The sequence below is a fragment of the Schistocerca serialis genome, chromosome 3, assembly GCF_023864345.2.
Source record: "Schistocerca serialis cubense isolate TAMUIC-IGC-003099 chromosome 3, iqSchSeri2.2, whole genome shotgun sequence".
NCBI classification, from domain to species: Eukaryota; Metazoa; Arthropoda; class Insecta; order Orthoptera; family Acrididae; genus Schistocerca; species Schistocerca serialis.
In genome coordinates, this window is record NC_064640.1 from 165,187,540 (window position 1) to 165,210,356 (window position 22,817).

The window sequence follows — 22,817 nt, forward strand, 5'->3', positions numbered from 1 at the left end:
TCTAGCCTAAGTGAGATTACGCGTGCCTTTCGGCTACTTCAGTGCGGCGTAGCTGTCTTGTTACGCCACAACAATCATGTCATAAGTAATAGAACTATACAAGTTTCAGCTGATATTGCAGGTAGCCTTCATCAGAGTGACTACTTAAGCAGCTGCTTTATATTTATTGTTTCAAAATGGCTAGGCATTTTGGCATACTACATTTTGATTGGATGAAAGTGTCAAGGGGGAGGAATATCAGATATATCTGGGAAATTTTATGTGAATTTTTATTGGTGGTCATTAGCTATTTCCACATCCAAAGATTATTCCCCATTAAGAGCAAAGTATTGATTTCTATATGCAAAGGAGTATTCAAGTATGTGGCAAAGATGAACTGATACCATGTAAGCTCTGTTTTCTATCCTTGGTCTTAATACAGAGCTATATTGAACATTTTCCAGAAATTAAGGAAAAGGACTGAAACATGGATGTCGCTGTCAACCCCCTTTTGGATCTCTTGTAGAGAAATGGATATTTTGATGTACAATAAATTTTGTCACCATCACTGTGGTTTAGGATAGCTTGTCTGACTAGTAATCAAAATATTCTCAGGCCCAGGTTTGATCCCAGTCATCTCCTCCTGTTAACAGCGTTGTCACAGAGGGTGGAGAAATGGATGAGGGTTCAGGGAACCCTCTTGTCTTGGGGTGCGAAACTGCAGCTAAAGGTGGAAGAATCAGCAGTGATGAACAGCATGAGGATGCAGAAGACCATGGAAACCACCATGTTAACCCTTTCAGACTTGAATTTTTCTGGAGGAAGTAAAATTTTTCTTTATGTAATAATGCTCTTAGATGATTTTTTAAATAATTTACGATGCAAGATTTATACAAATATATGTACATGTTTTCAAAACATGCTTTGTACACTTGGCTTCATTTTATGAATTAAAATAACTACTTATGAAATATTCTCTATTGCAATAAATAGTAAAATGATTATTCAACAAATACCATACAAAAAACAATAACAATATTCAGTTACATGATGGAATATAGAGAACCAATCAAATTCGTGTCACGAGCTGCTGTTCGCTGCTACACTGACTTGCTGGTATTTTCATAGCAATGCCCAATGACTGGCAGCACTTGTACATACTGAAAAAGTTGAACATTCACAAATGTGTACCTCAGGTTTCCATTGAGAAAAAATACTTCTGTTGCAGCTAAGACACAGTAAAAGTTAATGTACACAATTGTAGCAAGGGGGTGTTAAAGAAACATAATTTTTATCCACAGAATATGTTCCCTGTAATTAAGTGTCGTTATCCTCCCTCCACTGGCAAAAGATTCTGAATTTCAATGGCAAAACATTCTGGATTAGTCCCACATTCATATATACAGGAGGGAACTGCCAAGGTGGAGTTAGCAATGAAAAAAAAGACTGAATAACCAGTGAAGGGATAACATTCTATAAATCAGAAGGTGAAATGTCAGAAGTCTGAGTATGACAGGGAAGATAGAAAATCAGAAATGGGAGATGCAAAGACTCAGGCTGGATATGGAACATGTCAGAGCAGTGAAATGGAAAGGAAATAATGATTTCTAGTCAGACAAATATAGTGTAATATCAATAGCAGCTGAAAATGGTGCACTGGAAGTAGCATTTGTCATGATTAAAAATGTATGGCAGAAAGAGACTTACTATGAATAGTTCTTTGATAAGATTTTATATGTCACAATCAACAGCAAAACATTATCAACAACAATAGTTCAGGTATACATGCGCAGTTCACAAGCAGAAGATGAAGAGAGAGAAAAAGTATATTAAGGTATTGAACATGTATTTATTGTAAACGGAGATGAAAATCTAATAATGACAAGTGAGTGTTTTGCTGTAGTAGGTGAATGAACAGAAGACAGGGTTATGGGAAGCTGTGAGTTCAGTACTAGGAATGAGGGAGGAGAAAGACTAATTTAGTTCTGCAATAAATAGCAAATACATGGTAGAAAACTCACAACAGGAGGAGGTATAATTGGAAAGTTCTGGAGACGTGTGGTGATTCCAGCTGAATTACATCAAGATCAGTCAGAGATTCTGAATCAGATATTGGAACAGAATGTGTAGCCAGGATTGCATACAGATTCAGATCGCAATGTAGTAATTATGAAGAATAGATTTAATTTAAGAGAAATGTCAAAATAATCAATTTGGGAACAACTGGGATACTCAAGTACTGAGGAATGATGAGGTATCCAGAATGAAATTTTCACTCTGCAGTGGAGTGTGCACTGATATGATGAGGTCTGTATGAAGTTCTCTGAGGCTACCAATAATGTGATAGTGAATAATTCAGTAAGCAGTTCACTTGAAAAGAAGTGGATAACTCTAAAAAGAACAGTCACAGAAATTGGAGAGACAAAGAAGGTAACTGTAAAGTGAACTTGCATAACAGAAGAAATACTTCAGTTTGAAAGAAGGAAGTACAGAAATGTTCAAGAAAACTCAGGAGTACAGAAATATAAGTCACTTAGGAATGAAATAAATGTGAACGGCAGAGAAGACAAGGTGAAATGGCTGCAGAAAAATGTAAAGAAATCAAACAAGAAACAACAAATCGCCTATTGGCTTCTGTCACTGGTTTTTCAGCTGACATTTGTTTGATGATTTTTTTGACATTTCACCAGCATGAGTGGCTGGCATTGTCAAAGCTTCCCCTCCATTGCTAGTGGTGGACTGACATTTTGCTGGCATGAATGGCTAGCACTGTCAAAGGTTCACCCTCCATGGACGGTGAAGCTTTGACAATGCCAGTCACTCGTGCTCACAAAATGTCAGAAAAATCATCACCAAGACAGAAGCCACCAGGCAGTTTGTCAACAAGTGGCTATGAAAGCCTTAACAATTTTAAACAAGAGATGATTGAAAGAAGGACTAATGCACCACACAGAAAAGTCAAAAAACCTGTCTTGAGATTACAAGCAAAGATGTGAACTGGACTCAGAGAGTAATTTCGCTGTTAAACACAGAGGATAGAGCACACAGATAGAAAGAGTACAGGAGGAACTGTCTAATGACAAGACAGAAGAAGAAATAGGAGTTGATATGGAAAACATAAGCAATATCAGAGTTTAACAGAGTTTCAGAAGACTTGCAATTAATGACATGGGCCAGACATTTATAAATAGGCATATTATTGCGAATTTGCCAAAAGCAGTTTCAAATGCTCAAAATCTGGGCATTTATAAAAAAGTAATTTTTAACATTTTTACTGCCAAAATATATAATTTACCAATTAAAAGAAGAGATGGGACAACACTCCCAATATTAAAAGTTGGTAAATTTTCACACTTCAACCTATGTATATCCTTCATTGCTTTTATTACTAAGAACGAAAGGAAAGAATAGGGAAGCATTTTTACAGCTGTGTAGTGATAGCCTGTGTATAACGAAAATAAAAAAAAAAAAAAATATTAGGTCATCACTTTGTAATATAACACACTTTATAATCCATGTCAAATCTCTGAATATTATTGAAGAATGAATATTGATAGCAAAATTATTACTGAATATATTAAATAGCTGTCATTTGTTTCTTGATGATAAATGTCTGTTTTCAGTGGGGGGGGGGGGGGGGGGGGGGGGGAAGAGAATTGAGACAGACTACAGTTTCCTATTCTGCTCCTTTCTTTATCTACTTCTGTATGACTGCACCGCTGTGAAGATAAAATTGCCCTCATTAAAGATGTAAAAAGTTATGTTTACAGTCCAATTTATTTCCACTAATAACTTTCTCCTAACTCTCAAGCAGCTTTTTCAACTTGTTTACCCAATCAATAAAGATGTAGTGTAGTAAAACACCTTTCCCAATACAAAATATCAGCTTAATTTTTTGTATGAGAGTTGCTTATCAACAAATTTTTGAAATACGTAAGTGCCTGGGCATTTATGAATTTTGAGCATTTGCCCAGGCATTGTCATTTGTCGCAACTTATAAATGCCCAGGCATTTTTACACCACTACTTGTAACTAAATTAGGAAGAAGCCATAGACAACATACTTTTGGAATTTCTAAAATCATTGGGCGAAGTGGCAAGAAAATGACTATTCATGTTGATCTATTAGTATGGAGACACACTATCAGACTTTTAGCAAAATATCATCCACATAATCCCAAAGACAGCAAGGGCAGATAAGCATGTAGACTATCCAAAATCAGCTTAATAGCTCATGCGTAAAAGTTGCTGATACAAAATGATGAAAAAGGAAATTTCGGATCTGTTTGATCACTCTCAGTTTGGCTCTAGGAAAGGAAAAGCCTTCGCAGGGGCAGTTTTCAGATCATACTTGATAATTCAACACAGGACTTACAAGTAATCAAGACATGTTCAAAGGATTTGATGGTCTAGAAAAAGTAGTGATGAAAATGAAAGCAAAGTTCAGGAGTGGGATTAAAATTTGAGGTGAAAGGGTATCAATGATAAGATTTGCTGACGACATAGCTATCCCTACTGAAAGTGAGGAATAACTGCATAAGCTGTTGATTAGAATGAGCTGCCTAATGAGCACACACTATGTATAGAGAGTTAGCAAAAGAAAGACAAAAGTAATGAGTAGTAGCTAAAATGAGACTAATGATAAATCTAACATGAAAATTGGGAACCATAAAGCAGACAAAGTGAAGGAATTCTACTATCTTGGAAGCAAAATCACACATGACAGATGATGGAAGGAGGAAGGACTAGCACAGGCTGAAAGGGTATTCTTGGCCAAAAGCAGTCTACTAGTATCAAACACAGCCTTAATTTGAGTAAGAAATTTCTGAGACTGTACATTTTGAGCTCAACATTGTTTGGGAGTGAGTCATGGACCGCAGGAAAAGAACAGGGTCAAAGCATTTGGGATGTGACACTACAGAAGGTTGTTGATAATTAGGTGGATTGATAAGATAACAGATGAAATGGTTTTCCTTAGAGTCATTGAGGAGAGGAAAATGTGTAAAAGATTGACAAAAAGAAGGAGCAGGATGATAGGATGTGTTAAGACATCAAGGAATAACTTTCACGGGTACTCAAAAAAGCTGTTGAGGTTTAAAACTATTTGAGACGACATGGATTGGAATATATTCAGCAAATAATTAAGAATATTGGATGAAAGTGCTACTCTGTGGTGAAGAAGCTGGAGCCAGAGAGGAACCTGTGGCAGGCTGCATCAAAACAACAACCTGCCATTCACCACGTAGAAGCTGGAGTGCTCAAAATCCTGATATTGAAGCAGATAGTATAATGAAGTTTAATATTGTCAAACAGTTAGATAAAGCAAAGAGATGCCATGAAAACATGGTGAACAAATGAATAAACTAATTCAAAGAAAACAGAGGACAAACCAAATAAGAATGCTAGATGCACTGTTAAGAGTATAATGTATTGCAGAAGGTGGCTAATATATTTAAGTTGTTGCAAGGCTGAAGCTGCATTTCGAAACAGCAATATGTTACTACACTCCTGGAAATTGAAATAAGAACACCGTGAATTCATTGTCCCAGGAAGGGGAAACTTTATTGACACATTCCTGGGGTCAGATACATCACATGATCACACTGACAGAACCACAGGCACATAGACACAGGCAACAGAGCATGCACAATGTCGGCACTAGTACAGTGTATATCCACCTTTCGCAGCAATGCAGGCTGCTATTCTCCCATGGAGACGATCGTAGAGATGCTGGATGTAGTCCTGTGGAACGGCTTGCCATGCCATTTCCACCTGGCGCCTCAGTTGGACCAGCGTTCGTGCTGGACGTGCAGACCGTGTGAGACGACGCTTCATCCAGTCCCAAACATGCTCAATGGGGGACAGATCCGGAGATCTTGCTGGCCCGGGTAGTTGACTTACACCTTCTAGAGCACGTTGGGTGGCACGGGATACATGCGGACGTGCATTGTCCTGTTGGAACAGCAAGTTCCCTTGCCGGTCTAGGAATGGTAGAACGATGGGTTCGATGACGGTTTGGATGTACCGTGCACTATTCAGTGTCCCCTCGACGATCACCAGTGGTGTACGGCCAGTGTAGGAGATCGCTCCCCACACCATGATGCCTGGTGTTGGCCCTGTGTGCCTTGGTCGTATGCAGTCCTGATTGTGGCGCTCACCTGCACGGCGCCAAACACGCATACGACCATCATTGGCACCAAGGCAGAAGCGACTCTCATCGCTGAAGATGACACGTCTCCATTCGTCCCTCCATTCACGCCTGTCGCGACACCACTGGAGGCGGGCTGCACGATGTTGGGGCATGAGCGGAAGACGGCCTAACGGTGTGCGGGACCGTAGCCCAGCTTCATGGAGACGGTTGCGAATGGTCCTCGCTGATACCCCAGGAGCAACAGTGTCCCTAATTTGCTGGGAAGTGGCGGTGCGGTCCCCTACGGCACTGCGTAGGATCCTACGGTCTTGGCGTGCATCCGTGCGTCGCTGCGGTCCGGTCCCAGGTCGACGGGCACGTGCACCTTCCGCCGACCACTGGCGACAACATCGATGTACTGTGGAGACCTCACGCCCCACGTGTTGAGCAATTCGGCGGTACGTCCACCCGGCCTCCCGCATGCCCACTATACGCCCTCGCTCAAAGTCCGTCAACTGCACATACGGTTCACGTCCACGCTGTCGCGGCATGCTACCAGTGTTAAAGACTGCGATGGAGCTCCGTATGCCACGGCAAACTGGCTGACACTGACGGTGGCGGTGCACAAATGCTGCGCAGCTAGCGCCATTCGACGGCCAACACCGCAGTTCCTGGTGTGTCCGCTGTGCCGTGCGTGTGATCATTGCTTGTACAGCCCTCTCGCAGTGTCCGGAGCAAGTATGGTGGGTCTGACACACCGGTGTCAATGTGTTCTTTTTTCCATTTCCAGGAGTGTATATACCACTTTTACAGAATGTGTTTCATCATTTTTATCTTTATATAGTGATGACACTGCAATGCGGAATTTTGCATGCTTTACATGCAATGCAGGTTCTTGTGTTACGTTATTTCTGATGTTGAAGCCATGTCATTTCATGTGAATATGTGTTGTTAGCAAAGGATGTTGCCTGCGGAATTGGTGACCAACACAGGGATGTCATTTAAACATCCAACAGATATTGTTAGATGTAAGACATTGAAAATCTGCCTTGTAGTGGTCGTCAGCAGTCAAAAACATCAGGTGATGACTGCTACCTAAAAATAATGGTTTGAAGGTACTGCAAGGAGAACACAAAGGAACAGTATGCTGCTTTTTTGGAGGCAACTGGGAGGTCTCTGTCAACCCAGAGAGTACATAACCATCTCCACATGATGAATTTGGCTTCTAGGGTTCCAGTACATCTTCGAGTACAAACTCTCTAGTCCCATAGTGCACAAAATAGACAGGTATACACTCGCATACACACAAATGTCTGCTTGTGTCTGTATATGTGCGGTTGGATATGGGTGTGTGTGCGAGTGTATACCTGTCCTTTTTTCCCCCTAAGGTAAGTCTTTCCGATCCCGGGATTGGAATGACTCCTTACCCTCTCCCTTAAAACCCACATCCTTTTGTCTTTCCCTCTCCTTCCCTCCTTCCTGATGAAGCAACCGTTGGTTGCGAAAGCTTGAATTTTGTGCGTATGTTTGTGTTTGTTTGTGTGTCTATCGACCTGCCAGCGCTTTCATTTGGTAAGTCACATCATCTTTGTTTTTAGATAAAGTTATTTTTAATTATATTACATTTATTATTATTACTATTACTATTATTATTATTATTATTAGTATGTATCTTATTATTTACTGGCTCCCTTACATCTAAGTCCACGTAAGTTCACAGATATGCAGGTAGTGCAAAACCTTCTTTGAGCAGCACATATAAATGATTGCATAACTAAAACTGCTCCACCAAAACTGCTCAACAGAGATACAGTCGCAAGGTCTGATAGAACAGCAGTTCAGTTTTATTTATTGATGGATTGGTCCTATCTGATTAAATTATTACAAGTACACACACTGTACATAGGACCAAATACAAACCAGACAATAAAATCTGTGTTCTGTCAGACCCTGGGGCCACTCCTCTACAGAGCAGTTTCAGTCGATTTTCCATTCTGCAGTTACTTATCTTTATATATGTCATTTACAGTTCAGTATTTCAGTCTTCTCCCTGTCTTCCTCATTTTTGATGTGAGTGTGATCAATAAGAGAGTGGACAGAACATTGTTCTTTTGTTTCAGCCATGGCTAAAATTTCATTAGCTTTTTTTTTTTGTCAGTTTGCTAGTTAAAGAATTGTTTTCAGAAATAAATCACTGCTTGTGTTGCTTATTTTACATTTATTTGGACTTCTTTAAACTATTATTTTTCAATTTCCTCCTCTCTTTTTCTTCTTCCTTTTCTTTTTAATCTGGGATGGAACTATCTCTGCTTTCGTAATAACTTTAATACAACATGGAAATACATAGGTGGTATATAAGCAATGGAAGGTTAGCACTTAACCCATCCTCACATGAGAAGAGTTAGTTAATGTTGACGTGGGCTTACACCCTATGAATACATGCTGCTTCTAAGCACCATCGCATTGAAGATCTCTCAAAAGAGCATCATATTGGTACGGTTTGTTGTAATAAAATGACAGAGAACCTAATACTCATCATTAAAGGATATTCATATTTAGTTATTTTTGTGTTATAATTTGCATGTTATGAAAGTATGCCATTTTAAGGCAAACGCATACTGAAGATTCATGAAAAATGAATTGCTCTTGGTAGGATTTGTTATAATTAAATACCAGTTAAAAATGTATCAATGATTAAAGCCTTCAGAATATCATATTATACAATAAAAGGGCATTAAATACAGAAGAGAGCATAGTGTAGTTGGTAGAAGCGCTAAATTACAAAACAGTGTGTAGCTAGTTTGTGTCTTGCTGTATCCACATTCTTTTTTCCTTCCTTGCATTTCCTAAAAGGTTATCAAATAAATATAAATAATTTATGTAACTATAGGTGCCTGCTCTCTCCCTCCCCCCCCCCCCCCCCCCACCCCTCTCTCTCTCTCTCTCTCTCTCGTAAATTTGTCTGACTCTGTGAAGTTTTGTAAGCTGATGTTCTTACTGACCGGACATGGAACTTTCATTCTTGTCTTATAGCATGTTTATGGACATTGAAATTTTTATTTATCTATACTGCAGATAGTGCAATGTGATTAGCAATTGGACAAAGGAGGAAATGTGCATTTTAACAGAGCTTTACGTATGTCCACTTTTGTAAACAAACTGTGTGATATGCTGCTAGATACAGTTGACAGCTGCCGCTGGAGAGTGCTAAAGTATCAATCACATTAATCAGCATGCCCCATGTGACACACACACTGCATCTCGTCAGGTTGGATTTCCCACTCAAGTCCAAATCTACGTTAGCTGCCTTGTCCCATGTGAGGACGGATTTCCTGTATAGTTGAGGCACTATGCAATGGACAGGCATCTAAAAAAGACTTACAACTTACAACAATGTTTAAGGCTGTATCATATGCTTAAATTAAATGACTAAGTGAATATGAAATATTTTCAGTTGACTGGTACCTGTAATTGAGTGCTAGGCGAACATATTCCAGTCGATTTTCAGGCATAATTCTTTTGTATCTTGTGGAAAGAGGAATTTCAATTCCTGAAGCTGAAGGTGTTGAAAATGGCATCTCTAAAGTCTGAAATACTTTTGCATCTGGTTCCATATCTCGTATGCAAAGCAATCCTGTGAAGAACAATTTTAAATGAGATATACATAAAATGAAGTTCATACCAACTTTAATCCTTAAAACTTCAAATTTATATTCTGCTATTTTGCCAAAGAAACGTTGAAATATTACAATACAGATCCATCAAACTACAGAAAAATTGCACTCTCTCGTTAGTGTCTTATGTATATGCATGATAAAGACATCAAACATGGAGCACTTGTTCGAAAATCACAAACAGTGCAGCTTAGCACTTTATATGGGGGAGTCTGCTGTCCTTTTGGTATTACACTTTGTGCTCAAAAGTCAGAGGACAGTAGGTAATATCATGTATTTTCTGTAATAATGAGCCAATAGAGAGTATGTAGTGGGCTCATACACTGCACAACTGTAGATACTCACAAGTTTTAACATTCCATCAGTGTGATTTCATAGGAGCTATAAGATTCCAGGTCCAGTGTTTACGAAGTAAAGTGGTAACATCAAGAAAGAGTCAAATTTAATCATCACTCAGTTACATATAAGACATTACTTAATAGATACTGTCAAACTTTAAAGCATACAGTACAAATCAATTGTCAGAATTCCTCATCAGCTGATGCTGAACACTTCCACTGCAGCTCAGGTACATAGGTCAATTACTGAATTATGTATTGAGTAGTAAGATGTTCCAGTTTTAACAAATACTGCTCCCCAGAGGCTACTAATCAGAAGAATGAATGCACAGAGTTCAAGACAGAGTGTTGAAAATAGTTTCATCAATAGTCTGTAGAGGAGTGAATGAAGGTCTCATGGAGTGATGAGTCATGGTAAATGATGTTTCACTAATCTGGGAATGAACAGACCTACCAAATACTAGTAGTAAAGGAAGTGTGTTGTGGCAAATGGTCAGTTTCATGGTGATTTCATGGTACAACAGCAGCTACAGCAGCAGCAGCAGCAGCAGCAGCAGCAGCAGCAGCACCAGCACCAGCACCTCCTGCAGCAACAACAACAACAGCAGCAGCAAGACATGCTGTGGGAACTCCACCACCAGCCGCAGCAGACACAGTCGTTACAGCTTCTCCAAAACCAACAACAGTTTGTGGCTGTGGTGGACTCTCCTACCACTCTGCTCCTCACTTGTTTCAATGAGGCAAACCAGGGTTGGGAAGTCTATTTCTATTGTTTTGTTCTTCATTGCAAGACACGTCAGATAACTGCTCATGGGTGTCAGTGTGCACTCACTGTTTTTGAGTAGTGAACTGTACAAAGTGGTGCAAAAATTATGCCCACTTTCCGATCCCAGTAGTCTAAGTTTCTCTGATGTTTGTGCATGACTATTATAGCCTCCAAATTCAACCAATTCCACCAATTTTCAGTTGGAAATAGGCATGGCTGTGCCTCTGGTTAACAAGGACACATACAGTTGCATTGGCTCCTTGCAGCTCCCCTCAGCACAAAGTGTTGGTGTACAATGACCAGTCGATCCCGCTGCAGGGTCAGATCATTATCAAAGCTAAGTATAAAAATATTGCTCAGCAACTAACCTTGCTTGCAGTCAAATCTTGGATGAAAACTCACATCTTTAGTTTAGACACTTTTGCGCTTTTTGGTTTTCAAATTTAAGATGAGGTTGATTTAGTTTCATGTGTGATCCCATTCACAGAACTTAATGCACTGTGTACACAACTTAAGCAGCTATTTGAACCTACATTAGGTGGGTGTTCTATCACCAGTATTGTCTAGCTGATGGGCTACACCCATGGTCATAGTTCAGAAACCTGATGGGCCACTTCAGATTTGTGGTGATTTTAAGTCTACCTTTAATGCTGAGACAAATGTCGATTTGTATGTAATTCCTTGACAGGAGGAATTGTTGGCTAAATTGGCTAGCAGGGCAAATATTTTTCAAGATAGATCTCACTGGCACCCGGCTTTCAGTCACCTGTAGATGATCAGACGAAACAATTTTTAGTGTTTAACATGCCATTCAGCATGTATTGCTATAACAAGGCGTCATTCGTGGTTGCGAGTACTCCTTCAATATATCAGAAATGTCTTTAGCAACTCATTTAACATATTCTCAACTGTGTTAATTATTTATATGATTTGTTAGTTACTGGGGCAATGTGGCAGTAGCATCTGTCCACTTTATAGATGATGTTTGAGCAGCTCCAAGCCAATGTTCTGCGCTGTCAGTTCAATAAATGTAGTTTCTTTGCAACAAATGTCAAGTACTTGGGTCACATATTAAGTCAAGATGGGCTCACTCTGATGCAGGACCATGTGGCCACAATCGCTGACTTACCACCTCCTAAGAACCTCAAAGAACTACAACTGTTCCTCAGCAAAGTAAATCATCATGCCAAGTTTATTCCACATGTGGCCCACATTTCCCATCCACGCAATCAACTGTGTAAAAAAGTGCTAAATTTGTGTGGTCAGAGGTGTGCCAAAAAGCTTTCATGCAACTTAAACAGTGCCTAATGTCAGCTCCTTGTTTAGCTGCATGCCATCTCAGCATGCACTTGATGATTGCCATTGATGCATTGGATTGTGGCAGGAGTGCTGTGTTGTCCCACAAATACACCAACTGCACAGAACAGCCCACTGCATTTGCATCTAAATCATTAAATGCTGTGCAGAGGAATTATTCACAAATTGAGAAGAAGGCATTAGCTATCATATACTGGCATCCAGAAGTTTCATGTGTTCCTGTATGGTGCAAAGTTTTACTAGATCACCAATCACAAATCTTGTATTTCATTGCTTGGCCCCCATTCAAAACTTCCCAATAAAACAGTGCAGCAGTTGCAGTGGTGGGCACTGTTTCCTCGGTAACTGTATCTGTGAGATCCATTATCAGCCCAGCCATACAGCACTCCAATGCAAATATGCTTTCCCAGTTGATGTGTGGCAGAGATGACAAATTTGACAGGCACAAGGTGCTGTGTTTTGCCTTAGACAGAAACCAGTGACACAACCTTGATGACCAGGTCACCAGCATTGTGAAGCCTAATGCAGGGTTGGCTCAGGCGACAGTTAACATAGGGGGGGTTATGTAGGGATTTTACTAAAGAGCATCAGGTAGGGATTGTGGGTGGGGCTGGTAATAGTATGGGTAGGGATGGGGAGTATAACATAGATGGTGACCTGGAAAAGATAGCCACTCAGACTGACAACACGAATGTGCATTTCGTGGAACTGTTTCAGCGTCACGATCTGCCTCATCTTAATACAGCCGTCAGGTGTAATGACATGAGACTTGGGGGTGTGCTGATGACAGAAAACATGGGTCACATTTCAGTGGTGTCGGTGGAGTCTATCAGCAGGACGGGTTTCACTAGACATGGCCTGCACCTCAACAGGTATGGGAAGGGGAGGTTGGCAAAGTTTATAGGTGACAGCATAGGTGGGGTTGGTGGGATCACTCATGGGAAAATTCCTGCAGTAGTGGGTGTTAGAGCTGCACCTTTTTTAGATTGAAGTCAGCTGACAGGTATTCCTGCTTAAGGGAAGTCTCTCTAACAAGGGAATCACTTTTGACAAAGCTGAGGTATCTGAGTAATGAGGGAATTAGTATATTTCATCAAAATATACAAGGTATTAGAGATAAAGTTAGTGAACTGCTTATAGATGTTGACTCTGAAATTATTGGTATATCTGAACACTTCTTAACTAAGGAGATAATTCAGAGGTTTCCTTTACCAGGATACAGGTTGGCTGGCAGTTTTTCGAGGAGCTCTTTGCGGTGTGGGGGAGTAGCCATGTATGTGAAAAACGGCATCCCATTTGAGTCAATTGATGTTTCAAAGTACTGCACTGAAAAGGTGTTTGAATGTTGTGCAGGTGTGGTTAAATTTAACGGAGCTAAACTTCTAACTGTTGTTATTTATAGATCCTCAGACTCAAATTTCACAACATTTTTGTTAAAGCTACAGGAGGTTCTTGGTTCACTTTATAGGAAATACAAAAAGTTAGTTATATGTGGTGACTTCAATATTAATTGTATAAGTGATTGTGCAAGGAAGAGGATGCTGGTAGACCTCTTTAATTCATATAATCTTATGCAAACCGTATTCTTTCCAACGAGAGTGCAAGGGAACAGTAGAACAACCATAGACAACATTTTTGTTCATTCCTCATTACTAGAAGGGCATTCTGTTAGCAAAAAGGTGAATGGCCTTTCAGATCATGATGCACAAATTTTAACTTTAAAAGATTTTTGTGCTGCAACACGTGTTAAATATAGTCATCAGCTGTTCAGGAAAGCTGATCCAGTTGCTGTAGAGACCTTTGTAAACCTTATAAAGGAACAAGAGTGGCAAGATGTTTATAGCGCTGATACAGTAGACGATAAATATAATGCTTTTCTCAAGACTTTTCTCATGCTCTTTGAAAGTTGCTTTCCGTTAGAATGTTTAAAACAGGGTACTAGCACAAACAGGCAGCCTGGGTGGCTGACTAGAGGGATAAGAATATCTTGTAGAACAAAGTGGCAATTATATCAAAACGTTAGAAACAGTCAAAATCTAAATTCAGCAGCCCATTACAAACAGTATTGTAAGGTGCTTAAAAATGTTATTAGGAAGGCAAAAAGTATGTGGTATGCAAATAGAATAGCTAAGTCTCAGGATAAAATTAAAACCATATGGTCAGTCGTAAAGGAAGTTGCTGGTCTGCAGAGACAGGTCGAGGATATAGAATCAGTGCGTAGTGGGAATGTCCGTGTTACTGATAAGTCGCATATATGTACAGTATTTAATAATCACTTTCTGAATATAGCAGGTGAACTAAATAGAAACCTAGTCCCAACAGGGAATCATATAGCGCTCTTAGAAAAAAGTGTTCCGAGACAGTTACCTGAAATGCTCCTCCATGATACTGACAAGAGGGAGATTGAGTTAATAATTAAATCACTAAAGACCAAGAACTCTCATGGATATGACGGGGTATCTAGCAGAATACTGAAGTATTGTTCTATGTACGTTAGCCCAGTTCTCAGCCATATCTGTAACTTTTCCTTTAGGAGTGGTCGGTTTCATGACCGATTAAAGTACTCGGTAGTGAAGCCACTTTATAAAAAGAGAGACATTGATAATGTTGACATTTTAGACCTATTTCTATGCCATCAGTGTTTGCTAAAGTTATCGAGAAGGTTGTATATACAAGGTTACTGGAGCATTTAAATTCACATAATTTGCTGTCAAATGTTCAGTTTGGTTTTAGAAATGGTTTAACAACTGAAAATGCTATATTCTCTTTTCTCTGTGAGGGTTTGGACGGATTAAATAAAAAGTTGCGAACGCTAGGTGTTTTCTTTGATTTAACGAAGGCTTTTGACTGTGTTGACCACAAAATATTACTGCAGAAGTTGGACCATTATGGAGTACGGGGAGTAGCTTACAATTGGTTCGCCTCTTACTTTAAGAACAGAAAGCAGAGGGTAATTCTCCGCAATATTGAGAGTGGTAGTGATGTTCAGTCCCAATGGGGCACTGTTAAGTGGGGCGTTCCCCAAGGGTCGGTGCTGGGGCCACTGCTGTTTCTTATTTATATAAATGATATGCCTTCTAGTATTACAGGTGATTCAAAAATATTTCTGTTTGCTGATGACACCAGCTTGATAGTGAAGGATCTTGTGCGTAATATTGAAACAGTAACAAATGATGTAGTTCATGAAATAAGTTCGTGACTTGTGGAAAATAATTTGATGCTAAATCACAGTAAGACTCAGTTTTTACAGTTTCTAACTCACAATTCAACAAGAACCGATATTTTGATCAGACAGAATAGGCATATTATAAGCGAGATGGAACAGTTCAAGTTCCTAGGCGTTCGGATAGATAGTAAGCTGTTGTGGAAAGCCCATGTCCAGGATCTTGTTCAGAAGCTAAATGCTGCTTTATTTACCATTAGAACAGTATCTGAAATAAGTGACACTTCAACACGAAAAGTAGTCTACTTCGCATATTTTCATACGCTTATGTCGTATGGTATTATTTTTTGGGGTAATTCTTCTGATTCAAAAAGGGTATTTTTGGCTCAAAAACGAGCTGTTCGAGCTATATGTGGTGTAAGTTCGAGCACGTCTTGTCGACCCCTATTCAAAAATCTGGAAAATCTGACATTGCCCTCACAGTATATATTTTCTTTAATGTCGTTTGTTGTTAGCAATAGCCTATTCCCAAGAGTTAGCAGCTTTCACTCAGTTAATACTAGGCAAAAATCAAATCTGCATGTAGAATGCACTTCCTTGACTCTTGTGCAGAAAGGAGTGCAGTATTCTGCTGCATCCATTTTCAATAAGCTACCACAAGAACTCAAAAACCTTAGCAGTACCCCAAACTCTTTTAAGTCTAAACTGAAGAGTTTCCTCATGGCTCACTGCTTCTATTCTGTCAAGGAGCTCCTGGAAGAGCTAAAAAATTAAGCAAATTCCAGTGTTACATTGTTGATTTTCTTCATTTAAACTTACGACTTGTCACCTGAATATGTTTTTTTATATTTCATTTTATCTGTTTCTAATATCGTGTTATAATTTCATGTATTGACTTGTTCCATGGCCATGGAGACTTCTCTTTAATTTGGTCCCATGGAACAATAAATAAATAAATTTCCAATTACAGTGTATGAGGTAGTGGCAGAAATGGCCCACAATCTGCTCCTCCACAGGATGTTGTCTGCTGTAGGCGAAGGTAGCAGGAGTATTTGCCTAAGAAAGCCAACCCAGAATGGCACACCTATTTTTCCTTACGGCACAGGCTTAATGTCAATGAGGGGGTGAGTTTTGCTGGCTACAGGTGACAATGAATGCTCAGTGCTAGTTCCTCCAACACTGCACCCCCACATACTGCAGTTCCTCCACACTGCACACAGGGAATGTGGAGAATGAATGCAATAGTGCGACATTATGTGTACTGGTGTGGTGTTGATGCTATCCTTGAATGCACTGTCTGGAACTGCCATGTCTCCACCCACAACCAATTTGCACCAGCACAGCTGTTCAATCTTCAGCCTTGGCAAAGGGTACATTTTGATTTCACTGGTCATTCTGGGGAGCAATGTGGTCACTTGTCAATGCCCCTCTAACTTTCAGTATGATGCATTTATGGCTACAAGTGCCCTGCCCACCATATTAGTGACAGATGGGGCTCTTCCATCCTGGTTTATGACAATGGCCCCAGTTCACAGCATTCACATTTCACGATTTTTATCAGTAACATGGCAATGAGTACCTGACCACTGCCCTTTCCATTCCACATCCAAATTGGAAGCTGGGCAGATGGACAGGACATTCAAAGACACATATGCGACAACTACTGATGACAGCTGACTCCAGGGAAGCTCTCACTAGCTTCCTTGCCTCCTACCGATCCACCCCCGCAAATGGATGTAGCCCAGCCAAAAGTTTACATGGGCACAGACCCCCACACCCCATTTTACTTGCTGCACCCGATTCCACGGGTCCACTGCCCTGCACACAGTCATATCAATGCATTGAAGCTCCCGTCTGGGTTCATACTTTCAGCCAGAACCTCAGGCGAACCCAAGGCACTGTCATCAGCAGCAGGAGGTGGCAGGTGTTTGAGACTGAGGTCAACTAGGAGCAGCTGGTCAGCAATAGAATCAGCTCCGACCACACCATGACATATACCCCCCCCCCCCCCATTTCCCACAACCACGACCAGCACCACCACTACCACCAGGATGGAGTGCTACCTGCAACCACACCAGGGACTGGCCTGCCACTTACTACTACAGCCTCTGCCTTTGTGTCAGGCATCAGCAAGAAATCAAAATTGACCAGCATTGGAAGCTGATCAGACTGAAACCTTTCCTCCTCCTATGCCACTGCCGCCTCTCACTCCTGCTATTGGTGGCCCCCTTCTCTCCCTATCAGTGGACATTGAACATTATTGGCCTGTGGTGCCCATGGAGGCTGACCCATTAGTATCATCTCCACCAGTTCCGGTGCCCACTCCCCTGCAGGCCGGTCCAAGCTGTGCCTCAGATTCCATCAATCACCCAGGACTCTCACATATGGCATTGCCTCCCTCCATCAATCACCCAGGACTCTCACATATGGCACTGCCTCCCTCCCAAGTCGATCACGATAGGGACCCTCTATGGGCACCTTTGGTGAGCATTCCTACTTTCCTCTCTCCCCTTCCTTCTTGAAGCAGGCAACAGCCATGTCACTTCCAGCTCTATGTACCAATTAAATGGGGGAGAGAGGGGAGGGATTTAGTATTAGAGGGTGATTCGAATTCTGGGCCTAGCTTGGGTGTTGGCTGAGAGCCTAGCTCAAGTATTGGTTGAGATAACATGTCAGAGATACTGGGGCTCCACGTGACAGCAACGGCTCATGCCTGAGCGATGCAAAGCTGCCGTGGCAACCACATGAGGTAGTGCCACCCTCTGACAAGTGTTTACTGATATTCTCACGTAGAAGAGGTTGTTATTAGATGAATGTCGAACACTAACTTCACTTAACGAAGGTTTATTCAGTACTTGCATGTACAAGAGTGCAGGGCAAACTGCCTCTGGTCAGATCACATACAGTATATATACAGCTACAGAATATTCCAGTACAATGATTCATGACATTTGAGGATACTTCTAGAATGTACTCAAATTGAATATAGAAATTCAAATTGTACAGTCAAGGTGAGTTTTGAACTCACAACCCTCCATGCAACAGTTTAGTGTCATAGTCACTACACCACGGTGCTACTCAGCTTCTTCTGTGACATTGCTCCCTCCTTAAGAGAACAGCATCTTGGTGTTATGTCCTCCTAGTCCAGGAACGAGTCATCGGTCCTGCATACTCCGACTCCTGATGACTGATTCTCGCCCTGGCGGTGACTTCTTAGAACTTCTTTTGCCGCTACACTCTTCGTCACCTTTCCGCTTGTTGCCTGTTGCTGGAGCTTCAGATTTACCGTGGGTTGCAGGATTCTTATAGGGCTTCATTCAAAGGATGTGGACCATATCTCTGATCTTTCATCGTCTCGTGTCAGGGCCGAAATCTTCAACTTCATAAGTAACAACAGACAACGGTCTTACAACCTTATAAGGTCCAAAGTAGTGCCTGAGGAACTTCTCAGAGAGACCAACCTTACGAACAGGAGTGAAGATCCAGACGAGGTCACCAGGCTCGTAGCCAACAGGGCGAAGGCTCACGTCATACCTTCGGCGATCGTTTTCTTGAGCCTGCAGCATGCAGAGTTGAGCTAACTGCCAAGCTTCCTCCACTCTGGTTAACACCTGGCTGATGTAGTAATTGTCCATGTCATCAGGATGTAACAGAAACACAGTAGCCATCATCGTAGTCACCTCATGCCCACGCACCAGGAAATATGCCATAAATCCTTTGGCGTCTTGTTTGGCGGTGTTGTAGGCAATCGTCACAAAAGGTAGCACCTCATCCCATTTGCTCTGCACAACAGTGACAAACATTGATAGCATGTCGGCCAAGGTCTTATTAAGGCATTCAGTAAGCCCGTTAGTTTGCGGATGGTAGGCAGTCGTCATTTAATGAGTAATGTTGCACTGATGGTTTATCTCTGTCACAAGATTTGATTGAAAAACTTTCCCGCAATCCGTAATTAATGATCTTGGGGCACCGTGTTTTAATACAATATCTTCCACGATGAATTTGGCTACCTCGGATGCTTTGGCTGTTTTCACAGCTTTTGTAGTGGTATAGCGCATCAGATAATCAGTGCAAACAATAATCCATCTATTGTCACTAGCAGACATTGGGAAAGGTCTGAGGAGGTCAATCCCAACACACCAGAAAGGCGTTTCGGCTGGTGGAATTGGTATGAGTAGGCAAGGTGGTTTCTGAGGAACTGCCTCTCTCCTCTGGCACTCTCGACAGTGCGACACACAGTGACAGACACTCCTAAATAAACCTGGCCAGAAAAATCTCTTGTGGATTCTATCATATGTCTTAATAAATCCTAAATGTCCGGCCTCAGGTGTGTCATGGAACATCTAAGCGCATGTGTTTAGGAATCATTGGTAGCCACCTCTTTCCAAACGGATCAAAGTTTTTCTTGATAAGTAATCCATTAACTACCTTAAATTGTCCTTTCACATCCTCTGACCGATTTAAGGCAAGTATAATTTGAGATATCTTGGCATCCTTCTTCTGCTCAGCAGAGATATCCTGGAGTGCAGCGAGACAGGCACTATCTTCATCAAAGTCTTGATGGTCTTGCACAGGGTTTCTTGAGAGACAGTTGGCATCTTGGTGTTTTCTTCCACTTTAGTACACTATGGTAATGTCATATTCTTGAAGACGTAGTGCCCGTGTGACGAGTTGTCTTGTTGGATCCTTACGACATGTCAACCAACAAAGGGAATGATGGTCTGTAACAACTGTGAATGGCCTTGCATAGAGATACTGTCGAAATCTGCACATGGACCAGATCACAACAAGACATTCTCTTTCTGTAGTTAAGTAGTTTCTCTCGGCTTTTGTAAGTGTCCTACAAGCATAGGCTATAAACTTCTCTTTTCCATCCAAAATTTGCACCAGAACAGCACTGATCCCACACCCGCTGGCATCTGTGTGTAGTTCTTTAGGTGCTCTCTCATCATACAGACCAAGTACAGAGTCAGTCGTCAGAGCTTTTCACAGCACATCGAAAGAATCTTGTTGCGCACCACTCCAGATGAATTCAGCATCGGTTTTTAACAACTCTTGGAGTGGCCTGGCTTTTATACAAAAGTCTTTGATAAAATGACGGTAATAAGAACATAATCTGAGGAAGCTTCTCACATCCCTAATACTTCTAGGAATTAGTAAATTTCGTTATAGATCTCACCATTTCTGGGTGTGGCCACACACCTTCATTTGACAAAAGGTTTCCAAGTATTTTGATTTCTTTTGCTCCAAAGAGACACTTTCTTGAATTAAGTTTCAGTTTGCCTTATTGGAGACACTTAAGAACGGCCCTCAGTCTTTCTATATGTTCATCAAATGTCTCTGAGAACACTATAATGTCATCTAAATAACAAAGACACATCGTCCTCTTCAGGTGCCTTAGAAGATTATCCATCATCCGTTCAAAAGTTGCTAGTGCATTACACAAACCAAACGGCATTATCTTAAACTAACGCAAGCCCTCAGGGGTGATTAATGCAGTTTTCTCACGATCAGCATCATCTACTTCGATTTGCCAGTATCCCAAGTGACATGTCCATGGTTGAGAAAAACTTAGCCCCCTTCAGACAATCTAGTGTATCGTCAGCTCATGGAAGAGGGTAAACGTCCTTTTTAGTTATGTTATTAAGCTTCCTGTAATCAACACAAAAGAGCCAACTGCCATCCTTATTCCTGACGAGGACCACTGGTGATGACCATGGGCTCTGCGAAGGCTGAATGATGTAATTCTTCATCATTTTCTCTACCTCCCCACAAATTATTTGACATTCTGTTGCTGACACACAGTATGCTCTCTGGCTTATTGGTTGAGGGTCTCCAGAGCTAATCCAGTGCTTCACCATCGATTTGTCTAATTTGCTCTTCACCTGGGGATTGAAGCATTCAGAGGACTATTAAAGAATGTCAAGTAGCTTCTTCTGTTGTTCCGTAGTGAGATCTGGTGATAGTCAAGCTAGAAGATCTTTTCTCGTAATGGTAGCGCTAATTTCGTCCACAGACTCAGCATGGGAGGTTTCTATGATGCTCAGCTGTTCTTCAATTAACGGTTCAGCATTTGCTACGCACAAGCGTCTTGGAAAGATCTGATCTTCGAGTGACCACAATCTATAATTGCCTGAGAAGCTTTCAAAAAGTCCCATCCGAGAATGACATCATGACTACACTCTTGTAAGATGATGAATTGTAAGGGCTGCGTATGGCCACTTATAACCACATGAATGGTACATGTTCCTGTAGGTTTTACATATTTCCCATTAGCTACCTTCAGCAGAGATGTTTTGTTTTCGACGAATACGATTTTCTGTAACTGGCGATGGTGCTTCTCCGAAATGACTGAATAGGATGCTCCAGAGCCCACAAGAGCTTGGGCTGGTTGGCCATCCATGAGGATATCGATGTAGTTTCCTATCATTTTTGTAGTGATCGACGGCAGAGGATTTTTCTCTTTGGCGGCCTCACCTCCAAGGAAGGTCGCACCCTTTAGTTTTCCAGGTTGCGGCAGCTAGGTGATTGGCTGGACCTTCTATATAGTGATGAGGATCTTGATCGGCGTGTTGGGGAGCGTCCTCTCCAGTGGTTAGCTTGTAGTGATGGTGACTTACGTCATCTTGCATTCACATCTTCTTGTTCATCTTCATTGTCCTGGACTTGGCATCGGCTAAGATTGGTCTGCTGTCTTCTGGTGCGGATGTCATCAAATATCTGCCACCTTTGTTGACAATAGTGCACCACATGCCCCGGTCGTCCACAGTGGAAACATACTGGTTGGTTATCCTGGGTCCTCCAGACGTCAGTCTTCCTTGGTGCCCAAACAGGTTCCTCATATGGCACTGTAGGAACATAACTCCACCTTGTCTTGACTTTTTCACCATTTTAAAGGGAAATGAAGGGCGAGAGATTGGGTTCAATGTCTGTTCTACTTCCTCCCTTGTGACCTCTTGAAGCATCTCAGTTTTTTGCTTGCCGTGGAATCCAAGTGCCTTCTAAACTTCCTCTCTCACTATCTGATGAAGAACATTGTGAAATCAGTTGCTTCCTCCATCACAGACATCAATACAACATTTGGAAGCCATTCAAACTTCTTGTGAGTAATTCTTTTTTGACGCATTGTCCCAATAGACTGGCACCATTTTATGAAGTCGTCTGCTGTCGAAACCTCCTTCAGGAGTAGGGCTTGATACATGTCCCCAGCAACATCGTCACCAGAGAACCCGGAAGGATGTCTCATGTGGTAGCACACAGTTTCTGTCATTGTAACGTCCTCTTCTTCTGGATCCGATAGATTGTGATCTGTTGAATATGGCTCTAACTCAGGTTTCTCGCCACATAAACGGTGGCTCTGTCATGGCCTGATGTGAGCCACTGTGTCGTCGATAATGTGCACTATCACAAGCTCCAATACCCTGCGTCTCTACCAAAATAATGTCACGTAG

The 22,817-nt window shown here is 41.4% G+C and overlaps 1 protein-coding gene across 1 annotated transcript in view; it reads right to left on the reverse strand.

The window, feature by feature from the left end:
• The window catches only part of LOC126469882 (E3 ubiquitin-protein ligase HERC2), an 846,528-nt gene that overhangs the window by 37,464 nt on the left and 786,247 nt on the right, over positions 1-22,817 (reverse strand). The window contains exon 80 of the mRNA XM_050097213.1: positions 9,574-9,742. Coding sequence (XP_049953170.1) covers positions 9,574-9,742 — 169 coding nt within the window. The remainder of the gene's footprint in view (positions 1-9,573; positions 9,743-22,817) is intronic.